The sequence below is a fragment of the Chinchilla lanigera genome, unplaced genomic scaffold (assembly GCF_000276665.1).
Source record: "Chinchilla lanigera isolate Chin_1 unplaced genomic scaffold, ChiLan1.0 scaffold00181, whole genome shotgun sequence".
NCBI classification, from domain to species: domain Eukaryota; kingdom Metazoa; phylum Chordata; class Mammalia; order Rodentia; family Chinchillidae; genus Chinchilla; species Chinchilla lanigera.
This window is the reverse complement of record NW_004955582.1, coordinates 1,145,582-1,167,003: the sequence shown is the minus strand read 5'-3', so window position 1 is coordinate 1,167,003 and position 21,422 is coordinate 1,145,582. Positions and strand designations below refer to the sequence as shown.

Genomic DNA, 21,422 nt, shown 5'->3' with positions numbered 1-21,422 from the left:
CTTAAACATTGCTATTGTTCATGGGTTCACAGAGTAATACCTGGTGAAGAATCTTGGAACTGTAAAAATGATAAATAGAACTGGTTCCAAGCAAATGGGCCTTCCCTCAAGTCACTCAAATTATGCGCTGAGAGCTGCCATGCAATGCTGGTATTGGACTGTAATTACCAAACAACAATTTAATAAGAACCGTAAAATAAATTCTACGAAGGCTCCTTGAATGCCCATCACACTAGTTAAAGCCAAAAGAGCAAAGAGTCATCCCATCCAAAGAGAATGCAATTATCCTCACACATTCTTTCTCATTGTCAGAGAACTGAGCTGTGTGGAACAGCATTTTGAGAAACATTTAAATGGAACTGATTTTAAAATATCTGACTCTATAATTTACATTTTTCCTGATGGAGTCCTATAAGATACTGACATATTTATTTATCTGTACTATAAATGTTAACTAAACTGTTAACTATTGCTACCCACCTATCCTGAGCAAAGCCACTGTACCACTTTAGAAGGTAGGTAATTACACCCAGTGATGTGAAAATTACCAATGAAACTGCTCACTCCCTCAGCTTCTTGAGGTGCATTTTTTGGTTCCCATCAAAACCACACTCCCACATTCTCTATCCCTTCCCCACTGTTTCTCCTTTACACAGGTGTGACTCCATACAGAGCTCCGTTTACTCTGCCTTCTGACACCAGAATGTTAGCTTGCAGAGGGCGGAATTCATGCTGCTGGTCACATCATCTCTAGCCTCCAAATGTCCCTGGTTACAACAGCCAGTGTTAAATACAATGATACCTCAGTTCACAAACACTTTTTTTACAATTTGATCCAAAACCAGAAGTGTTTGGCAAAGTTTTGCTTTGGTTTGCAAACTCTGCATCAGTTGACAAACGTGACTGTATCCGTCTTTCCCACACAAACACAAATGTGGCCATCTTTTCCAAAATTGTAGAACAAATCATGTTTATGAACTGAGGTACCACACTGTACTTGCTCAGAGAGTGAGTGAATCATGAATAGACAAATCGTGCAGAACAGGGTTGAGCATGGTCCATTTGTCCCACGCGTCTGCTCCCTGCCCTCCTTTACCCTGTTCTGTGATCTGGCTCCATGCTCACCTCTTCATGTGACACCAGAGGCTCCCTGTGGACACTGAACACCATCAGGAGATGGGGTGGAAGGAGGACAGCAAGGCCAGGTGTTTGATCTTCACCCTGTGCTGTTGAGGCCACTGTGAGCCACTGCTCCTACTGGGTGGCCCTCTCCACACACTCCACAGGTCTCCAGTTTCCAACTACTAACTCCTCCCTGCCTTTGAGGCCAGGACTGAAAACAGTCCACCTTTTAGAAACTCAGTAAACATCAGCTGAGCATGTGCTGTGTGCTGGCCACCCTCATAAGCCTGGGGATCGAATAGGAGTCAGATACCACCCCTGACTCAGTTCTAAGAATCTGGGCTGGCAACCCAGTAGGTAAAGCTTGCAGGTGGTTTCTAAGTGAAACAAGGATGTGTCATATGAAACAGAGAGACAGAACATGGGGGAAGAGTGAAGAGAGGACTTTCACTGGCCGGGCAGAGATCAGATCCTGGAGGTTGTGAGAGGTGATCAGAAACCTGTCACAGACACAGAGGAAGAGCTTCCCAGGCAGACAGCGGCAAGAATAGGAGGCCCTGTGGGCAGCAGTGGGTGTGACAACTGACTCCAGCCAGGGTCCTGGGCTCGGTGGGTGGGCGGAGAGACTGTGAGATGAGAGAACAGTGGGAGATAAAGGCAGAGACAGAGGCAGGAGCCAGAGACCACAAGCGATCCCACAGCCCGGGAGGCAGAAAGCCTTGGAAGAGCTTTGAGCTGAGAATGACGTCATCACATTTGGCTTTGATTTAGCACAACTTTTAGATGACCTTACAAAGTTAATGGTGACTTGAGCCTTCTTTTATCTTCTGTAAATCCAACTGTCTTCCAAATTAGAAAAAAGATAATGATAATTTTTAAACACAAATGTGCTTTGGTTTGCTTTCATGGCTTTAAAAAGGATTCATTTGGTTTATTCATAAAAAAAAAAAAAAAAAAAAAAACCAGGGAACTGCCGAAGTGGTTAGTGTTAGCACGTATTTATTCTCCAGGGGACACTCAGACAGTTGCGGTGACACATAAAACACTGCATGCTGGTTTTACTGATCCCTAAGTTCATTTAGTAAATGTGGCTCTGTGCCTCCTGGAACTGAGCTGTTTCTCTGTCCCCTGTTGGCTGCTGAAGGTTACACACCCTGCTTTATCCTCTGACTTTTTGTCAAAGTTCAACAATTTAAATACCAGATGACCAAAAGTTGCATATATTCTCATTACTTTATATAAGATCATATCAAGAAACAGAAAAACAACAATTTTATTAAATTTATTCAGCCCAAGAATCAACTGGTTGAAATGATGCCCTCCTGAGCCATGCTCCAGACGGTGAGTACATAACAAAATGCGCTGCCCAAGTGATGCTTGGGGTAAACTGTTATGTGGTTACAGGAGGCACCCGGGCAGCAAGGAGAGGCTCAGTGCATACAGCTCAGAGCTGCTGCAGGGAAGGAGCGGGAGTCACTGGGCATTGTAGAGCCAGATAAGGAGGGAGAAAGGTGCCCAGGGAACCCAGCATCCATGGTGCCACAGGAAGACACACACACCACTCCCCAGAACATACTCCAGTTATAAATGCATTTCTGAATGTGCAGTGCCAGTCAGTGTCAGTGGTAGGCAGTGGCAGTAATTCTGCTCAGAATGGTGATGTAAGACACAGGAGAGAGGATCTTAACAAATTTACAAGCCCAAGGCACCAGGTCACTCCTGCTGGTGATAAGGAACAAAGGAGCAGAAACTGAAGTCACTGAGGTTAATAAAGACCTAGATGTCAAATAGTTGCATGGAGCAGCTGGTGCTCATGTAAATACAGGAATAAGTGTGTACCCATGCTTTTCTACAACGCTCTTGCATTTCTGTGTCCTCAGAATGACTAAAAAAAGGAACTAGGTGCAAATTGGCCTCAGTTCAACCATTAGCTTCCATGCTTTCTAGAGATTTTGGCTTTTAGCAAATTCCTTAACTATTTAAAGCTTCAGAGTCTTTATCAATATGTGGCTAATACAATATTGTCATGGGCATAAAGTATGATAAAATATAATACAAGCTGCTAGTGTAGTCCTTGGGAAAAAGAGGCATTTACAGAATAATAAGTGCCAATAAATATGGTGATTATGCAACTTTTATGTACCCTCACTAGAGCCTTCAGCATATTACTTTTTATACAGTAATTCCCGGGCTAACTTACAGTCCCATTAGTCTTTCCTCATACCACTAGTAGGCATTGCCATGCCCAGAGTGCTGATGGAGTTAAAATCCAGGCCAGTTTTGAAAACAACACTCATTCATTCAGGCTTTCTTGCCTGCTGGCTTCTTATCTGTGCAATGTCTAGGCTTTTTATTCTGGACATTTCTCTTCTTTGCTTTACATGCCTTCAGTGCTGTTTTGAGTCAGAACACCTGGGAGCTAAAGCAAGGAAACCATCTTCTCATCTTCAGTCTTCTAGGTGGATCTGAAATAAATTGACTGGGAGGTGCTGTGTAGCCCTGCAGATGCATTTCTTCAGGTTCCAGCTGTCAGACTGTGGATGTGCACTGTGTGTGTGTGTGTGTGTGTGTGTGTGTGTGTGTGTGTAAAGCACTGCTCTCAGCTGCACTGTGATAGAGTGATACTTTACCCCAATGGCTCCATTAATTCTGAGAGGTAAATGGAACCTTTCAGCAGCCATATTCCTTTTCCACTAGAAAAGCAATTTTGGCTCCAGGGATTCTACTCCTGAAATGAGGATGATGACATGAAATGTGCAGCCCTGGATGCAGTGAGTGTGCTGATATGGAGCTCAGTACAGTGCTGGACCAGGAATAGAGGATCCACAGATCCAGTATCCAACCACACCACCACCATGGTTGATGAGTCAGATTCTGTTGAGCCCTGCATCACACCACAAAGTCAGGGGGAGACCTGGACTCTTTATTTTATTCATTTTCTGGTAGATTCAAGGGAAACGGAACTCTAAATGGAGAAAGGAGGCTCAGAGTATTCAGTGGGGCTGGAAGGACCCAGCCCCTCACCCATATCACCCTCACATTCTACCTGCACTGAGGTCACCACTTCCCTGCCCTGTAGCGACTGTGGTCACACCCATGCTTCTTTGAGGAGGGCAGCCCTGCAGACAGGACTCTGGCCTGGAAAAGCACATTCTGATTGGAAGGTTGGACTTGGCCTGCAGAGATGACAGCAAAACTGACATGAAGGTCAGAGGGAGGTCAGGGACAGAGACCAGTGGCTACACCTGGGGACAACTGAGAAACACCACACTCATGTGCTGTCACCCATTCCCCCAAAACTACCAGGTAAACACTCACTACTTTCCAATCTGGCTGCAGGTCAGAGTCACCTGGGAAGATTTAAACATGCACAAGGCCCGAAGAAGTAGGGTGTCTGGACAAGGGGTCCAGGTATAGGTTTCTGTGGTGCTCTGTAAGCTCGTCTAGTGATTCCAATTCCAGCTAGGCTGAGACCCACGGGTCTAAGTGAACAGACATCTGCGCACTGTAAACACAGCTTCGGGGCTGTTTTCCTGACCCTCCCTCCACCCAGAGGGCCACTCCTGTGCTCCACCAATGCAGACATTCCAGAGCTTGCAGCAGCCTGAACTAACTTCTTCTCCGAGGCTATAAAAGCTGCAAACCCCAATCCCTTCATCTAGGCAAACAGAAAAGGTGGCTGAACACTCCAGCAGGTGACAAATATTCAGTCATCTTCTCTTCACAGCTAAATGACAGTAGCAGCTTCTACAGACTGAGTATCTTCTGTGAACTGGCACCTTTCAGATGTCCCACATGTACATCGCTAATGCTCCTACCCTGAGATAGTGAACAGTATGGAAATTTCAAGCATGCCCAGACCCTCTCCCCTTCTTTCCACATGCATGGCCATCATCCTAACACAGGCCACCATCCATTTTTCATCAGGGCTCCTGCAACAGCATCTTGCTGGGCCACCTGCTCTTAATCTTTTCTCCTGCAATCTACTCTCCATACTAAGGGTCCCCAACCATTGGACAAAGGGGCAGTACTGGTCAGTGGCCTGTTAGGAACTGGGCTGCATAGCAAGAGGTGAGATGCAGGTGAAATTTCATTTGTATTTACAGTCATTCTCCATGATCCATCACCACCTGTTCAGCAGCAGCATGATTCTCACAAGAGCTCAAACCTTACTGAGAACTGCCCATGCGAGGGATCTGGGTTTATGCTCCTTCACTCATTCCCCAGTTACCCCAATCCATGGAGAACTGTCTTTCATGAAAATGGTCGCTAGTACCAAAAAGGTTGGGGACCACAGTCCTCTACAGGATAGCCAGGGTCATCTCTGGAAAACATAGAGGCCTGCTGAATGCCCATCAGGGGCTCTCACCCCTCTAGGAATAAATGCTAGACTCTTGGGCAAGACGCACAAAGCGGAGCTGGGGATTTAGCTCAGCGGCAAAGCGCCTGCCTGGCAAGCACAAGGTCATGAGTTCGGTTCCCGGTACCGGAGAAAAAAACAAAACAAACAAACAAACAAACAAAAAGACGCACAAAGCCCTGTGCAGCCAGCTTCTGCCCGCCTGACCTCATGTTGAGCCGCTCTGTCCCTTGCCCTCCAGGCCAAGCCGCACTGGGTCTCTTCCAGTTGGAAGCACTGTTGTTTTTCTGCCGTGTGGCTGTCCAGTGTGCTTATTCTACACAGCATGCTTGCCTGCCTCCCCGTGGTCCTTCATGATGTGCTGAAATGCCACCTTGCCACCTCTGCTGACTTCCCTCTTTACCTAGTCCCTAGGGCTATCCGTCTCCTCTCCATTTGTTTGCTAGAGCTCAGCTCTGTATGTTTTCATTTTCATTCTTACCATAGTTTGCAGGTGTTCATCTTTGAGTTATTGCTTTTGTCTGATTCTCCTGTAAGCAGCCAGCACCCCAGGGACAGAGGCCCCATCAATCAGCGTCACCACAGTGCCCAGTGTCCAGCCCGTCCTCAGCCACTTTGTGACAAACATTTCTTGGATGCACAAAGTCATCCATTTTACAGATAGGAAATAAAGCTAATTAACTTGCCTTGAGGGCAAAGAACTCATAACAACCTTTACAGAAATCTGTCTCTGTGGGAGTGGGGGTGGGGAAGAATATTTTGCTATGGTGTGAATAACAATCTCTTTCGTAAAATGATCACGTTTATCTTAACACCTTAAGTGGCTGTACTTGTCCCAAATCCCTTGCTCCACACACAGCCCAAGCCTCAGGACAACTGCCCATGTGCTAAGTGTATCCAGCTGGTAGCTCGAGGTGAAGAGAATTTGGCAACAGTGGAAATCCTCAGACTGTTTAGATGTGCCCCTCACAGGGCATTTCTCTTAGGCATTGTCTCCCCTTCTCCGTGAGAAGCCCTTGTGTTTTACTAACTGCAATCCAGTTGGGCCACCAATGGGATTTCCCTTTGGCTGAGGGGACATGGCCACTGGAGTCAGCGTCTGCAATCCCCTGTGTGGCCATCTGGGGCAGCACAGTGCCTCCTGAAGGGTGGGTCCTTGCGCCTCTCTTACCTGCACAGTGCTGCTGTGGCTCCCAGGGCACCTTGACGCCCTCTCTCTGGCAGGCCCGGGCATAGGCCAGAAACGACTCACAGTAACAGTTTCTGTGTGCTGGACACTCACACATGTCTGTCACGCAGGACCTAGGAGACCAACAGAGACAAAGGGACATTTACAAATATCAAATCACATGTAAGCGGCAGGAAGCCCCAGGGGGATGGATGGGAACTCTGATTAGAAAGCGCATCACGGTATAAAGTGATACTGTGAGATGCCTCTGAGCACTGTGATACTCAGTTTCCTTCTGCTAGAGTAGGACGGGCCAAAAGACAGGTATGTTCTGTCATCCTCACTGTCCAAATCAGCAGACACTGTCCATCCGTGGTTATGGAGCTCTTGGTGTGTGGCTGGTGTGACTGAGGAGTTGAATTCCTACTTAGATTTCATTGTAATTAGCTGAGATGTGAAAAGCCACACACACTGAATGGTTACTTTACTGGAAAGGTAGTACTTTAGATGTGACCACCATTCAGCTCACCACCACTGTGTATGCAGCAGTGACAGGAAAATGGCAGGTGCCACTGCAGCCCAACCCAAAACAGTGACCTGCTGGGTGATAGCACAAAATCGCATGGCTTTCTGAGAATGTGTAAATAGAATTCACTTGGGCCATATCTTAGAAACCCAGGCTTTTAACGAACATGTAATCTTCACTCTTTAGTATACAGGGGAACAAATTCCAAACAATGCAAGCATTTCAGGCACCTAATTAGACTGAGAGGAGAAGAGGGCTGAATCAAGATCTCCACAGCTTAAGTATGGAAAGGATGGAGCAAGAGGTAGTTGAACTGAATTGTGCTTAAATACAAACTGACACATTTTCAGCCAGGACTCCAAGGCAACAATGATGACCTCACACTGATGTGTAACATTGCAGTTTACATAGTGCCTTCCCATCCATCCCATCACAGACTGGTAAGCAAGACAGAGTACAGTCTCTGTTTTACAAGCAAAGGGGTCATTTCACAAGGGAGTAGGTGGGCCCAAAGTCACACTTACAAGCAGAAAAAGCAAATCAAATTATCCTTCTTCTTTTTGAGAGTAGCTCTGTCTTTATTACACCACACTACAATCATCACCTTTATCTGTGAACAACCGACTGCCTAACAATTTTCAGTTTTCATTTAAGCAAACATTCCCAAAGTTAAAAAAACTAAGCAGTGTTCATTGTTTTCATACCCTTGTTCAGCAAACTCTGCTCTTCACAAAACCAATTTCAAGGCTGAATACAGAAAAGGCAACACTCAAGATTACAAGTAGTGCAGCTGATCCTGAAAAGTGACCTGGACATGGCCCGCCAATGTTACCACGGCAGTATTTTCTCTTGGTGAGGGATACTGTGCCCATCTGACTACAGAAACGGCCTGGGTAGGAGGTGGCATAGCACCTGTCCCAAGTAAGAGTGAAACAGCGGAACCACACTCAGGGCCCACAGTCCCACAGTGCACCTGCAAAGGTGCCACAACCCAACTCTCCAGAGTGCAGACTTGGGAAATAAAAACTCAGAGACAAAAGAAGAAGAAGAAGAGATTTTAAAATTAAAGAGCCTGTTCCATTTTCCTGACTGACGAGTGTTATTTAGACAGGACAGAAAACCAGTCTCTACCTCTCTGTAATACTCAAGGCTGCTTTTCTTACTACGTTTTTTCCTTCTTTACAGGACTCCTGTGCAATCGTGCTCTAGCAAAGGCACCCAGGCACTAAAGGATGTCCTTATGTTGCAGGGAGCCTCCGTTCCTCCTAAGAAAATCCAAGAAAGCTTGCCCTTGGGACACCCTCTAAATGTCTGTCTATGAACTCTCCTTGCCAACACCATTTCCTGTGTTGCCTCAATTTTCATTTCAGAATAACCCACACCCATCAGCTCCACGCTCAGATTCCTAACAGCATGTCTGGCTGCTAGGGTGACCTCTAACCCCATTCCCACTCACTTCCCCAGTAGACTTTGGTCGCTGTCCTCTTTCCTGGCCCTTGGGGTAAGGGGCTGTTTCCTGTGTGCAGGGCTCCCCCTGGTGTGACTTGGATAAAATGGCATCTAATGGGGCTGCTAAAACCAGGGTGCTGCACGGGTCAGGCTGGTCTTCCTAGGAGGAAATGAGTCCTCCAGTCTGAAAGAATGCCTACTATAATTATGTAAAATTTCAGGACTAGTACACAAATAAATTTTAATTTATTTGGGCAAAAAGTTTGTTGTTTAACATTTCCTTCAATTTTTCTTGTTTTGTACTGGCTGTCTTGTGAAGCTGCTTCTTTAATTTAAAACAAAGCATGGACAGCTAAATCCAATTCATTGAGACTCAGAGAAAACACTGTAACCACACATTTAATTGTTGCTTTGTCCACCAGGCCTCACCTACAGAGGTAGGTAATAATATGCATACCCTTTACAGCTAAGGAAGACTGGAGCTTCTCTAGGACTTAGAGCCCATGTGAAACATTTGAAGAAATGACATTGGTCAAAGTCAATTCTTTAAAGTTTTTTGTCATAGATGTTAAAATTCTTAGACATTGTCTTTCACTGAGCAAGTTAATAACTTTTACACCAAACTGCTCAGGACGTGTGAGAACACGGGAATCAGATTCACCACACTCTGCTGGCAGAAGGATGAGACTGCAGCTCCCACTGTCCCGGAGGCTGCGCAGAACACTGAAGCAGACGTTGCCACTACCCTCTTAACAGGTAGGGAGCTGAAGCTTGGAGATGGCAAGGACCTGCCCAAGTCACATGGCTGGGAAGAACACAAGCTCTGCAGACCCAGGAATACAACTCAAGTTCTGCTAGTGTCAAAACCCCACACTCACAGTAAACATATGTGAAGATCTTTCTAGAGAACACTGTGGCCATACTGATGAGTGGTCCAAAGAAAGGCTCTTATTCTTTGACAAGGAAATTTTACACCTAAGAAAATAAGAATGAACATGGACAAACATTTTATAGAGAGTTTCACCATAATACAATTTAAATTAAAAGAAGAAGAAAACAAGAACATGAGCAAAATTGCCCACAATAGGGGCCCTGTTTATTTTTGTTTTTTGGTTTTTTTTTTGTTTTTGTTTTTCTCCAGTACCGAGAATCGAACTCACAACGTTGCGCTTGCCAGGCAGGCACTGTGCTGCTGAACTAAATCCCCAGCCCCCTAGGGGCTCTGTTTAACAAATTTCAGTATCTTGCACAGTGAAATATTCCACAGCCAATGTGATGACGTTTGTGAAATATTTTCTTAAAATATGCAAAAATGTGCTGGGGAGATAGAACGGAAAAAAGGATAACAAAAATTCAATGCTGCGTAATCACAGATAAAAAGCAAAACTAGCTGAAAACAGTGAAAAGCACTCAAATATTCATGGCTGCCAATTCTGGGTGGTAGAGTGGTGGTTTTTTTTATTTCCTATTTTCTACAATGAACACCTCACTTTTCTAAAATTATAAACATCACAGTTTGTTTTCAAAATAACAAAACAATAACATGGAACACACTAATACTTTAATCAGAATTCGAGAACTAGAGGAAGACAATAAAGGCTAAGAATGGTGGAAATCACACAACTCTGTTCAGATCCTCACTACGAGATAATTCAGCTGAAATCACTTCCATCTCTGTGTTGGGGGCCTCCTGACACACTGTGATTTGGTCACCCGGGTTGCCTTCACATTTCCACCTCGCTGGTCTCGGCTGCTGGGAACCTGACATCAGGTGGACAGAATAGATGTTGGGAGAATTCTGCACCCTTTTGTTGCATATAAAGGAATTTATTAAAAGAAACACACAAGTATTTAAAATGTTCTTCAAAATGTAAGAAGGGGCAAAACTATTGTGATTGAACTCTTCCATTTCTTCATAATTCTCTATGAGGAATATCTAATTTAGGACTATTCATCAGAGATGAATTTTTACGTGTGTGTAGGAAATTATTGTCTCTTCTTTGACCTGTATGTATGAACATTGCACATGTATACTCATTTTATAGAATAGGTAGCAAGGCTGTAGTGACTTTAACTGCATAGCTAAGAGCCATGGCTTTGGTATTTCTGCTTTTGTGGCATTGCGTGCCACCCTTCCATTCCATTGGATGTGGAATTGGTCAGGAAACTCAGCAACCCATCACTCCAGTAAGAAAACACAAGAGCTTCTCCAGGAAATCTCTACAGGTGAAAAGCTCCTGTCTACACAGTGGGTTTCCACTCTATAGGAATTAAGAGTATAGCAAAGGGAACAGCCTGCTGCAATTCCTTCAAAGCACCTAGCAGCAGTATCAGAACAACCTGTGGCTTGGTCCCTCCCTGGAACCCAGTGGACTCCAGCATTGGTGCAGGGGATCTGTCCCCTCCCTCTCATCCATCAAGCTGCTATAATTGTCCCCTGCATGGTGCAAGACAGTAAGCACCAGCATATATGCTATTTAGATCAGAATTTCAGCTAAATACAATTGATTAAATTAAATGTTCATCTCTCAGCCAAACTGCCCACACTTCGGGGTTCCAGGACCACATGGCTCATGGCCACCATGTTGAAGGGCACTAATGGGAACATTCCCAACCCCGAAGAAAGGCCCACTGGATGGTCCTGCCAACAAGGAAGCTCCACTAACATCAGGAAACCATTCCTGTGCACCTGGAGGGATTGTGAATGGAGTGAGGCTAGGAGCAAGCTCACTCCTGCCTTCTGACTGGGCTCCTACAGAGAAGGCCCATACTGCTTGGTATCAAATTCAATCCATGATTCAATCCACCTTTTCTCACTCCGTCTTTTTTCTTCCACTTATCCTTTCACCAAGTCTATGGACCACCTCACTAACCCTCAGCTTCCTCCCACCTGGATCGTCCTGTCTTTTCCAGGGGAAATCTGAGGTTGACATTTCAGACTCAGTTTAGATTGCTCATCAGGGTCAGAGCCTGTCCCCGGGAAGGGTGGTTGCTCCCTGTGGGGTCCTTGTACATCATCCTTGCAGGATTGCACAAGCCTCTGAACCACAGTCAGCCCTTTCCCTGTTGGGGGCGAGGACTGTCTGCCTCATCCAGCCCCAGACAGAGCTTGGACTACAGAGTTCAGGAAACACCCACTGAATCACATAGAGTGGGCAAGAGTGGTCAGATTCCCTCTGCCCAGAGCACAGGGCCTGGTAGCTGAACAGCAAGGATTCCTCCCTTGTCCCTGTTCCTGGCCACTGCCCACCATGGCCACACCCTGGGACCACTGGTCACAGAGACCCCTGAGCTCAGCTGCCCCTGCAAGAAACCTTTCTGCTGCCATTTTCACTCTTAACATCTTGCCCTCTTCTCCTATCTCCCAGGGAATTTCTTTTTCTAATTTAATGACTGTTGGAAAAAGATATTTGATGAGTGAATTCTGCTTTAATGATACACTTCCAGCAAAGTACATGTTCAATATTACAAGATCAACCTATATCTGTTCACGTTATTAAAAAGGCAAGCCTCCAATACCACCACAATCAAAACATCAAACATGCTTGTGCTTCCTAGCAACAGCCAATCTGGGTGGCTTTCCCTCTGCTTGCTCTGGCACAAGGGCTGCTTCTGTCACACAGACGCGGTGCCCCTGCCTTTCAGGCACAGCATTGAAAGCAGATGCATTAGTCATCAGGGACTTTGTGCACTGTTTCCAGGAGAGCCGAGTGGCAGGGCAGGAGCACAGCAGCCAGCCCAGCTGGGAGCCAGACAGCCAGAGCTTGGGCATCCTCCTGCCACCGCTAATGGCATTGGCTGGACTGTTTGCCAGTCTGGAGGTCAGAAAGGGAAGGAAACATAGGACACCACACCAGTCATATATCACTCCTTGGGCACACGGGAGTGTAAGTGACAGCATCTTTGGTTTGTTGGTACCTGGACATCAGGGGAGGAGGGACAGAGAGGGATGAAGACAGCCCTGGGCCAGCAGGTCAGCTGCCATGGAACTACGAACCAACTCACTTCCACTGGAATCCCTCACACTCTGTCCTGACCTCCCTAGGTTGAGCTGCAGAGAAGTAACTAGAGGTCGCGGCCAGGGTAAGAAGGCCTATCCATCATATTACCTGGAGAAAACGTTCTTCAGGTGGCAGTTACTTCTGTTCTTCCTCCGCTTTGCAGACACCCTCCACCCCGACTCTTCTCCGCCCATCAGCAGGCGGGAAACTCACTCTAACACACAAACAGGGCCAACAGCTCCAACAGCGCACATGGGAACGTGAGGCTGCTGCACGGTGCTGTGAAGGAGAGGGCCGGGCAGGCCACAGAGCTCAAAGTGAATCATGCTGGCACAGCGAGGCACCGCAGTGGCATCATCCCTGAGCACTGGCACCGGTGAGAGTGTTCTGGCTCCCTGGCTGCCTGGGGTTGCCTGGCCAACCAAGCGAGTTATATTTCCCTGTGAGCTCATCCACCTCATGAGCTCAGTCTGGAGGGTCACGGAGGGAGCAGACTTTGGTGGGCGTCCTGTCTGTCTCTGGTTGTGGATCCAGAGCTTATCTCCAGCCCAGCCTCAGGGATCCCCCACCCCACACACCCAAAGTTAGACCTCTGCCCACTCCTAGGACTGAGTGGGGACCTTTTGTTCCAGGCAGCAAGACAAGGAGACTAAGGAGAGGAGAGGACGCCCAGAGTACAAACCGGACCCTACGGCACAAGGGCCATAGTGGGCAGGAGTCCAGGACACGGGGCCCTGAGGAGTAATTCTTGGGGCACAGCAGGAGTGGGGGGTGGGAGAGGCATCGCAGCGGGAGGCACAGAGGCAGGGCCTCAATGATCTGTGGAATTTTGCCAGGTTAGAGAACAAGGAAAGGGGAATTCTCGGTGGCAAAGAGAAGAGCCGAGGGTTTCCAAATCCCTGATCTTAGATGTGACAGTCATGCGGTCAGACTCCCAGTGTCAAACCACGGAACAGCAAAGTTGTCCCCTGGAGATCCCTTGTGGCCTGGGGAACAGGCATGGCTCCTTGCAGAGAGCTGGACAGGTGGGCTGGTGGCGACATTTCTTCTTCTAGGGATACAAATCCTTCTCATTTCAACCTTAATGGCAGGCCAGCCACCTGGAGCTCACAGAACCCCTCAATGTCCTCTGGCCCTTGATGATGCTTGCTTCTCTTCCCAAGAGCCCCGTTCACCCTTCTGCTGTCACTTCTGCCTCCCACCGTCACCTCTGTCTTCTGTGTCTTTCCTCCCAGTGACAGCCCCTTCCTGCCTTGGCAAGGGCGAGACTCCATCAATCAACAGGACAAACCCTCCTGGCCTGTGCAGAAAGGGTTCACAGTGGGCCCTACAATTTCTTGCAGTCTCATAGACATGAACCTTGCACACTCGCCTGCTTATGTGTAGTTCCAACACTGTATGTAATTCAGACTCTCCAGGCCCTGGGTATGTTCCCAGCAGAGGATGGCATTGCCCGGATGTTGGACTTTGCAGGACACAAGAATTCCAAAATGTGGAATGTGGGGCACCATCAGCCTGTGCCCCACTTCCACAGCCATAGATTATGTTCATGGAATGACGTGGGGCTCTGTGGTCACAGGGACCTCCTTTGAAGGGGAGCTGTGCTGATGGCTTTTAATGGTGCCAGTTTCAAAATTTGTCAAATTTGGTAGTTATATTTTCAGAAGTAACCAGTCACCCTCTTGCATATGCTGGAATCTCAAATATGTCCTCCCTTCCTCTGCCTGTGTCTCAGACCCGGATATAGAAGGTGAGGCCCATGCGCATGGTAAGTGGTCTCCCATCTTACAACCTGAACCCCTTCGTGTCCTCCGTGCCCAAGGCTACAGCTTTAAATAGGTCAAAGGCAAAGCCCACACCACTGAGTAGCCCTTATCCAGAATGCTTGGGACCAGAAGTGTTCTGGGTTTCAGGGTTTTTTTCAGGTTTTGGAATATTTACATACATACAATGAGATTTCCTAAGACTGGGGGGCATGAGATCAATCCATTTCCTATACAGCTAACACTCGCGGCCTGAGGGTAGTTTCAGTGTATTTTTAGTGCACCTGGGTTTTAACTGTGTCTTTTCACATGAGATCAGGTCTGGAGTTTTCTGCATGTGGCTCCTCTTCGTGATCCCAAAGTTCTGGATTTTGGAGTATTGAGATTTAAAATTTTAAGAGTAGGGATTCTCAACCTGTCTGACCGGTTACAGAGTTAAAAATCCTTCTCCTGGGAAGGTGTGTGGTCTTTGCTCGCCTAGGACACGCAGGCTCCAGAAGGGGAAGTGACAGGGCATCAGCTGCGCTGTCCATCTCCCCAGACAGCTCCTCATGATTCAGTTAGGGCCAGCTAGGCAGGCCAGGCAGAGCCAGTCTCACAGCCAGCCGGCAGGAAGCCTGGTCACCGCCGCCCTCTAGTGGCTAAGAGCGACAGCGCCGCGCAACAGGAATTCTCAGCCCAGCATTTGCTTCTCAATCTGCGGATTCCACACTCTTCCAGAGGCTGGTGATCCAAGAGAACATAAAAACGACTGCTTGGCAGAGGATCAGTCCTTTTTCCCTTACACTGGTGTTCCAGTCATCACTGCTACATTCGCTATCAAACAATTGCAAGCTGGTGAGCTTACCCTTCTGCTCCTAAACCCAGGCCTGTTGCTTCCTGGAAGGGATGGGGTCCCCGCAGCCCCCCGCTGCCAGGCCAGGGCCAGGAAAAGCCTGCACTCCTCCATTTTCCTGTAAAATCTCATTTCACCTACACGCTGCCCTGAGCTTCACCTATTCTTGTTTGTAAACTGAATCTCTATTACAAGGGTGTCTGGGCCCCTCACCTAGCAGGAGAGAAACTCCTACTGCAGCAGGGAAGGAAGCTAAACTTGCTCTCTGCTCCATCACCCACTGGGCCCAGGATGCTCTGGCCACTGAGAAGCCTGAGGATTGTCCCTGCCACCCCAGTCTGCTGCTGTACCAGCGGGGTGTGCTGGGGTCCAGTGCAGCCCAGCCATAGCCCACCTGGAGCAAGGGTCAGATGCAAGGTCAGGGTCCAAGACTGCCCACCTCTGAGGCCATCACAGACCTGGGTCTTCTGCTGCTGGTGTGAATTCAGGTTCCCATGACCCCCTTCTCAGGTTCCACTAATTTGCAAGGGCGGCTCAGAGAACTCAGGGAAACACGCTCCTTATGTGCAGTCCTTCATTGTGAGTGTGCTGACCAAGAGCCAGGTGGAAGAGATGCATGAGGAGAGGTGCAGGGAAGAGGTGCAGAGCCCCGGACTCCAAGCAGGGCCAGCTCCTAGGAAGCTCTGGGTACCCTGACTCCCCGCAGGCCCCACTGATCACAGCATCAGCCATGGGGGCAGCTCCACCTCAGCCCCTCCTCTGAGCTCTTCCTGGTGTAAGGGGTGATCGAAAAATAAGATGAATGATTTTTAAAAACTTGTTTTTAATTGCAATGATAGGGGTTTTGAATCCCTCTCAAAATCTTCCCCCTCTTTTCAAACACGCTCATCCCATCATTCTGAAGCAGTTCTGCAAGTCTTCTTTAGGTCTTTAGGTGCGCTGTTGTGGCTGCCTCAGTGGCCTGGATGATGTCAAAACCTTGCCCTTTCTTGGTCATTTTGTCTTTGGGGAAGAGCCAAAAGTTGCATAGTGCCAGGTCCACTGAATGCGGAAGCCTGCCTTTCCTTTGGATGGCACTGGGTAGCAGCACTCACCAAAATTTCCATCCTGCTTGTAAAGACATTCAGGAAAAAAGGACTTCCAGAACTGCTTCAGAGAGTGGCAGAAACAATGAGATACGTGTGTTCAAAGTGAAGGGGAGGATTTTAAGGGGACTGATGATAATGAATCTTTTAGTGTAATATTTATTTAAGTACACACAGGAGTCTCTGATTCCCCTGCATAGTGGAGAGGATGGCAACTGGCAAGCCCAGCCCTGGGCACATGTTTAAGGGGGCGCTGCTCCTGGCTCCTGCAAGGGCAGGGCTGGCAGGGAGATCAAGGGCCTCCTTAAATTTGGTTTAAAGGGCATCTTGGTGGTCTCTGGGCTTTGGGATAGAGACACAAGAGCAGTTACATTGTTCCACACCAATCCCTAAGACAAGAGAGAAATGAATCCATAGCCAGGGGTGGAGATAAATGTCAGGGACTGAGCAGACAGAGAGGGGATCACCCTGCCCCCAGTGAAGTCCCAGGGAGAGGGCAGGCAGCAGTGAGACTCTGTCCTCTCCTTCTCTCTTTCTAGGCTGCCATGGTGCTCATCTGTCCACCATCCCTATACCCCAGTGGTCGGTGGCATTTGCCGCTGTGTCCAGCAGTGCCAGCATAGGCCAAGTTGGCACAGTTGCCTGGGGGCAGGGGTGGCACTGCAGCAACGAGAAGCCATGAGTGCCACGTGCCTGGGAATCTGGAGACCCAGGACCCAGCAGAGAGGCCACACCCAGCTACATGCAGCAGCCACACCAGCCTGGGCTTCAAAGGACCACTTCTTCCTGGGCCTTTTTCCCATTAGGCAGTGAGTGGCTGCCAAGTTCCACAAAGGGCAAAGACACGAATCCTCCCCAGCGTGCAGTAATTAGAGGGCGGCTGCTAGAGGATGTGGTGCGGTGGGAGCTTCCTCAGACACCGGCCCTTCATCCAGCATCTGCCATGCCTTTGGCTCTAAAATAAATCAGCCTTCACATCCCATTGTGTCCCAATGAAGGGTCTCTCCCAGAACTTTGTCTGCTGGACAGGACAGGAGAGCTACCCACCCCAACCAGGAAGCAGCGACCCCCGCCCCGCTCAAATCATCAAATCATTCCAGCCACTAGACAGTCCCCAAAGCCAAAATGTAACCACCATTGCCTTACTGCCCCCTGCCAGCTGCCCATTTCTGCAGACAGAGCACTTTCTTCTCCACAGCCAACCAAGGAAAACGCCCTGTGAGTCCCCAGAGAGCTCAGCCAAATACATCAACAAATGTCCCCACTGTCCTTACCATCACACCGAGAACAAGGAGCAAAATTAGCACTCAGAGATGGTCCAAGCCAGATGTGGCAGTATACGCCTGTCATTCCAACACTGTGAGGCCGAGGCAGGAGGATCACAAGTTAAGGACCCAGTCTAGACAACATTTAATGAGACTCTGTCTCTAAATTGCAAAAAGAAAATGGTGCTGGGCTATAGCTCAGCACAAAGACCCTTAGTTCAATCCTCAGTATTGGCAGGGGAAGGAAAGCCAGTTCCACACTCTCTCCCCTGCACAATGCTGCCTTCTACAGCACAGGCTGTTCTTCCACCTGCAACACCCTTCTGACCGTTCTCCTGGGACGCACCTGCTGCTCTGCCAGTGTGTAGCTCAGCAGCTTTCTCAGCAATACTCCTGAGACCCCATACTAATTAAGGTGGCCCTGAAAACTCCCTCTTTTGTTCCAGGGAAGAAAGGTTTTTCTCCTTGATGCTCCAGCCCTGGTGCAGTGTCTGGTCTAGAGTAGATACTCAAGACCTGTCTCCTGAATATACTAATGATGAATGTTTGTGTAGTCAAAACCAGGAAAAACAATTGGTAAGCTGATAGTGGGGATCAGATGGCCTGAGAGAGATCACAGAGGAGTGACCCTTTCATAGATTCAGCCACTCCTCAGAGACCAAGGAGCCTGGGCCATCAGCTGGTCAGTGGAGACCTCTGCAGGGACAGTTTCATGGGTGGGCGGGACAGGAAGCACAGTGAAGTGTACTGAAAATAGAAGATACTGGAGGCATGGAGTAAAGTGGGCTGGCAGAAAAGAGCAGAGACTTGGGGAGATAATTGGAAAGGAAGCCAGGTAGGTTGTGTGTGTGTGTGTGTGTGTGTGTGTGTGTGTGTATGTGTGTGTGTGTGTATTAGTATCAAGAAGACCTGAACATGTTTTGCACCAGCAGAAGAAAAAAAAGCCTAAGTTAAATGATGCTGAGGTTAAAGAGTGGAGGGGTTGGGTAGTTAAAGAGTGGAGGGATGGGGTAAAGAAAACAAGAGAAGACAGAGTGCAGGGAAAAGACTGACCCCTGCTCACCTCTATCATTGAAGGTGAACCTTTCAGAGATGAGTGCCCAAACACCAAGCCAAAACCCACTTATTTATTGCAAAGTGCCAACACTGTAATTAAACCTGAATACTGAGGTTTTAGGGCAGAAAAAAAGAACTCATACATTAACATCTTTCGAGTTCAAAGAAAAAATAAAACACATGTGCCACAGGTCCACCAACACTGACCTATATTGTCTGTGTCAAATTCCTGAAAAAAGGAAAAATCATAAAAACCCATGTGCTTACACAAGACAGATGGCAGAGGCAGGATTACAAATGAAGGCCAACTTCAAGATCAGCAGTTGGGTAAGGAAGACCAAAGGTCCAGTGCAAATACTTAGAGAAGAAGGGTGAGACCCCCGCCCCATTGGGGACCCAGTGCAAATGAACTGAAAACTGAGGCAATTTAGTGCTTGAGAAATGTGGCCTTAGCATCTATGGAGAAAATGATAGCACAGCAATTTTCTAGACCTTAATTTTGTGATATGAAATTACTGATGGTAAATTTTCCCCCAATTCAGAAAACCTGAAATTTAGAAACCATGCTTTTTTTGGGAGGGTGGGGCTGTGCTAGCCTTTATAGATGTTTTCTTCCTAAGTCTTTTAATGTTCCTGTCATAGACTCTTTTTTTTTTTTTTTTCCGGTACTGGGAATCGAACTCACGACCTTGAGCTTGCCAAGCAGGCACTGTGCCACTGAGCTAAATCCCCAGCCCGGGAAATCTTTTATAAATTAAGTAAAAATATGTTCAGCAACTTCCACTCCATTTTCTCCGAGTCTACCTTCTGTTATATTGTGGAATTATCTCATTCTACTTTAGCTTTAATCTGACATCTTCTTCAAACATATATAAAATAAAAATGTTCCCCTTAGAAGTGACACTTGTGGGGAACTCCAGAGCACTCAATTATGTCATCTTTTTACATTCTGTGCTTTAACTTTCTTTGTATATAGCAGCTAAAGGATGCTCCACCAAAGTATAAACCTTATTCTTTTTTATTCACTTTTTCAACAAACCTTCACTGACCACAGTATTGTACCTGCCTACAAGGAAGGGACAAAGGTGAAAAAGATAAGCATTTCTATTCCAAACTACACAATGTGCTACGATACATTATAACAGAAGGAGGGGAATGATGAGAGTTCTAAAATCAGCTCAGTATTACCCAGGGAGTTTAGGGAATCCAGGGATTATTTATGAATGGGGTGAGGGGTCCCTAGGAAGTAGGAAAAGTTAGAAAACATTTGAAGGTTTTTTTGGAGTTATGTCTCAAAAGAAAGAATAGGTTTTCCCCAGGCAAACAGAAAAGAAGGACTTTTCCAAACACTCATCCTTTAGACACATGTTTGTTTGAGATGGGGATCTGTGTGGATCGGGAAGGACAGGAGGAGTCCTGGAGGTCAACTGCTGCGCTCACAGAATGGCCCTCCATGCTCGCCAAGCTAGGAAGCACGGACGCCTCATGGGAGATCAGGAGGAGCCACTAACAGTGTGAGCAGAGCACCCAATGCACCTAGCAAATGAGTGGGGATAGGACAGTAGGGGGAGATGGGGAGTTGATGGAGAAGCAGCAGCTGAAGATCCAGCTGGAGGTTAAAGACGCAGAGGGACTCATCTTCGGAACCAGCAGACACTGACAGGAGACATTACGCACATGAGTTGGAGTAACTAACTACACTCTGTAAGGCTGGAGAAAACCTGGGGCCAAAGGAAAAGGAAGCATCAGGGAGGCCTCTGGAGATGTGCACTGAGTGTAAGTCTGCCCACAAATGTGAGAAATGCAGGAGGAGGAGGAGGAGGAAGAGGAGGAAGTGGAAAAGGGCAGGAGTAGAGAGGATGAATTTCAATGAAAAGGACCAAGTTTGTGGGGACATGAAGGCAGTGGTGTGCTGGCAAATGGGCAGCTGCTGGCTCTTGGGGTTTCGACGATGAGCAGGAGCCCCTGACTTGTATCACATGCCTTTTTCTGTGGTGCACATGCTCAGTGTGGCTGCTTTTGAGCTGCTGATATGATATGACTGACCACGTCAGAGAGTCTGGTCAAGCCAGGCCTGGCACCCACTGCACCCAGGTGAAAATGTATGATGGCCACTGGGAAGGGGACAATGGGTTCAGCTGGAGTGTCCTTCCTTATGCCCAGTGAGCAGGATGTGACTCTTTGCAAGCCAAAGTTAACACCATGGCAGAGACAGAAGTGAACATCCCCGCTTAGGGGCTCCCAACCTCAGAGCCACACACGGGGTCTCTCATTCCTCCTGTGAACATTCACATGAAGCCACTGGAAAGGACTCTCAGGAACCAAGGATTTCATGTGAGATTTATTGTTCATAATGTCCTAGGGTGACTCTTCCTTTCACATGTATTATTGTTTGCCTGCTGTGAAATGGTAACTGTCCTGTTAAATCCATTTAAGGTTGCTCTGTTTCAGTGGCACCTCTGCAGACACCCTGGGCTGTCCACTGCATCACAGTGGTTCACAGAGAGGCTGCTCAGTCTCTCACAGCAGGCATTCTGAGCTTTCAAAAAACCTAGAAGTTCAGTTTTAAAAATTGCTTCCCAGGTATATAAAAACCTAGCGTCAAGACTCGGTGACATTGGGTACTTAATGGTGCTGGGAAGATGAGAAGAGGCATCGTGTGGAACAAAAATTTAGAAGGTGAGAAAGTGGGCAGCCCATGTAAAGCTGGTGCCAGTCACTCACGGGGGAAGAGGGCAGGCAGGAGCAGGAAAAGGAGTGGCAGAGAGGCTTTTGTTATATTGTGGTTTCTC

At 47.5% G+C, this 21,422-nt stretch overlaps 1 protein-coding gene across 1 annotated transcript in view; it reads right to left on the bottom strand.

Moving 5' to 3' along the window:
• The window catches only part of LOC102004870 (BMP-binding endothelial regulator protein), a gene marked incomplete at its 5' end in the record, with an annotated part of 243,075 nt that overhangs the window by 2,310 nt on the left and 219,343 nt on the right, over positions 1-21,422 (bottom strand). Inside the window, 1 exon segment of the mRNA XM_005414284.2 lies at positions 6,654-6,784. Coding sequence (XP_005414341.1) covers positions 6,654-6,784 — 131 coding nt within the window.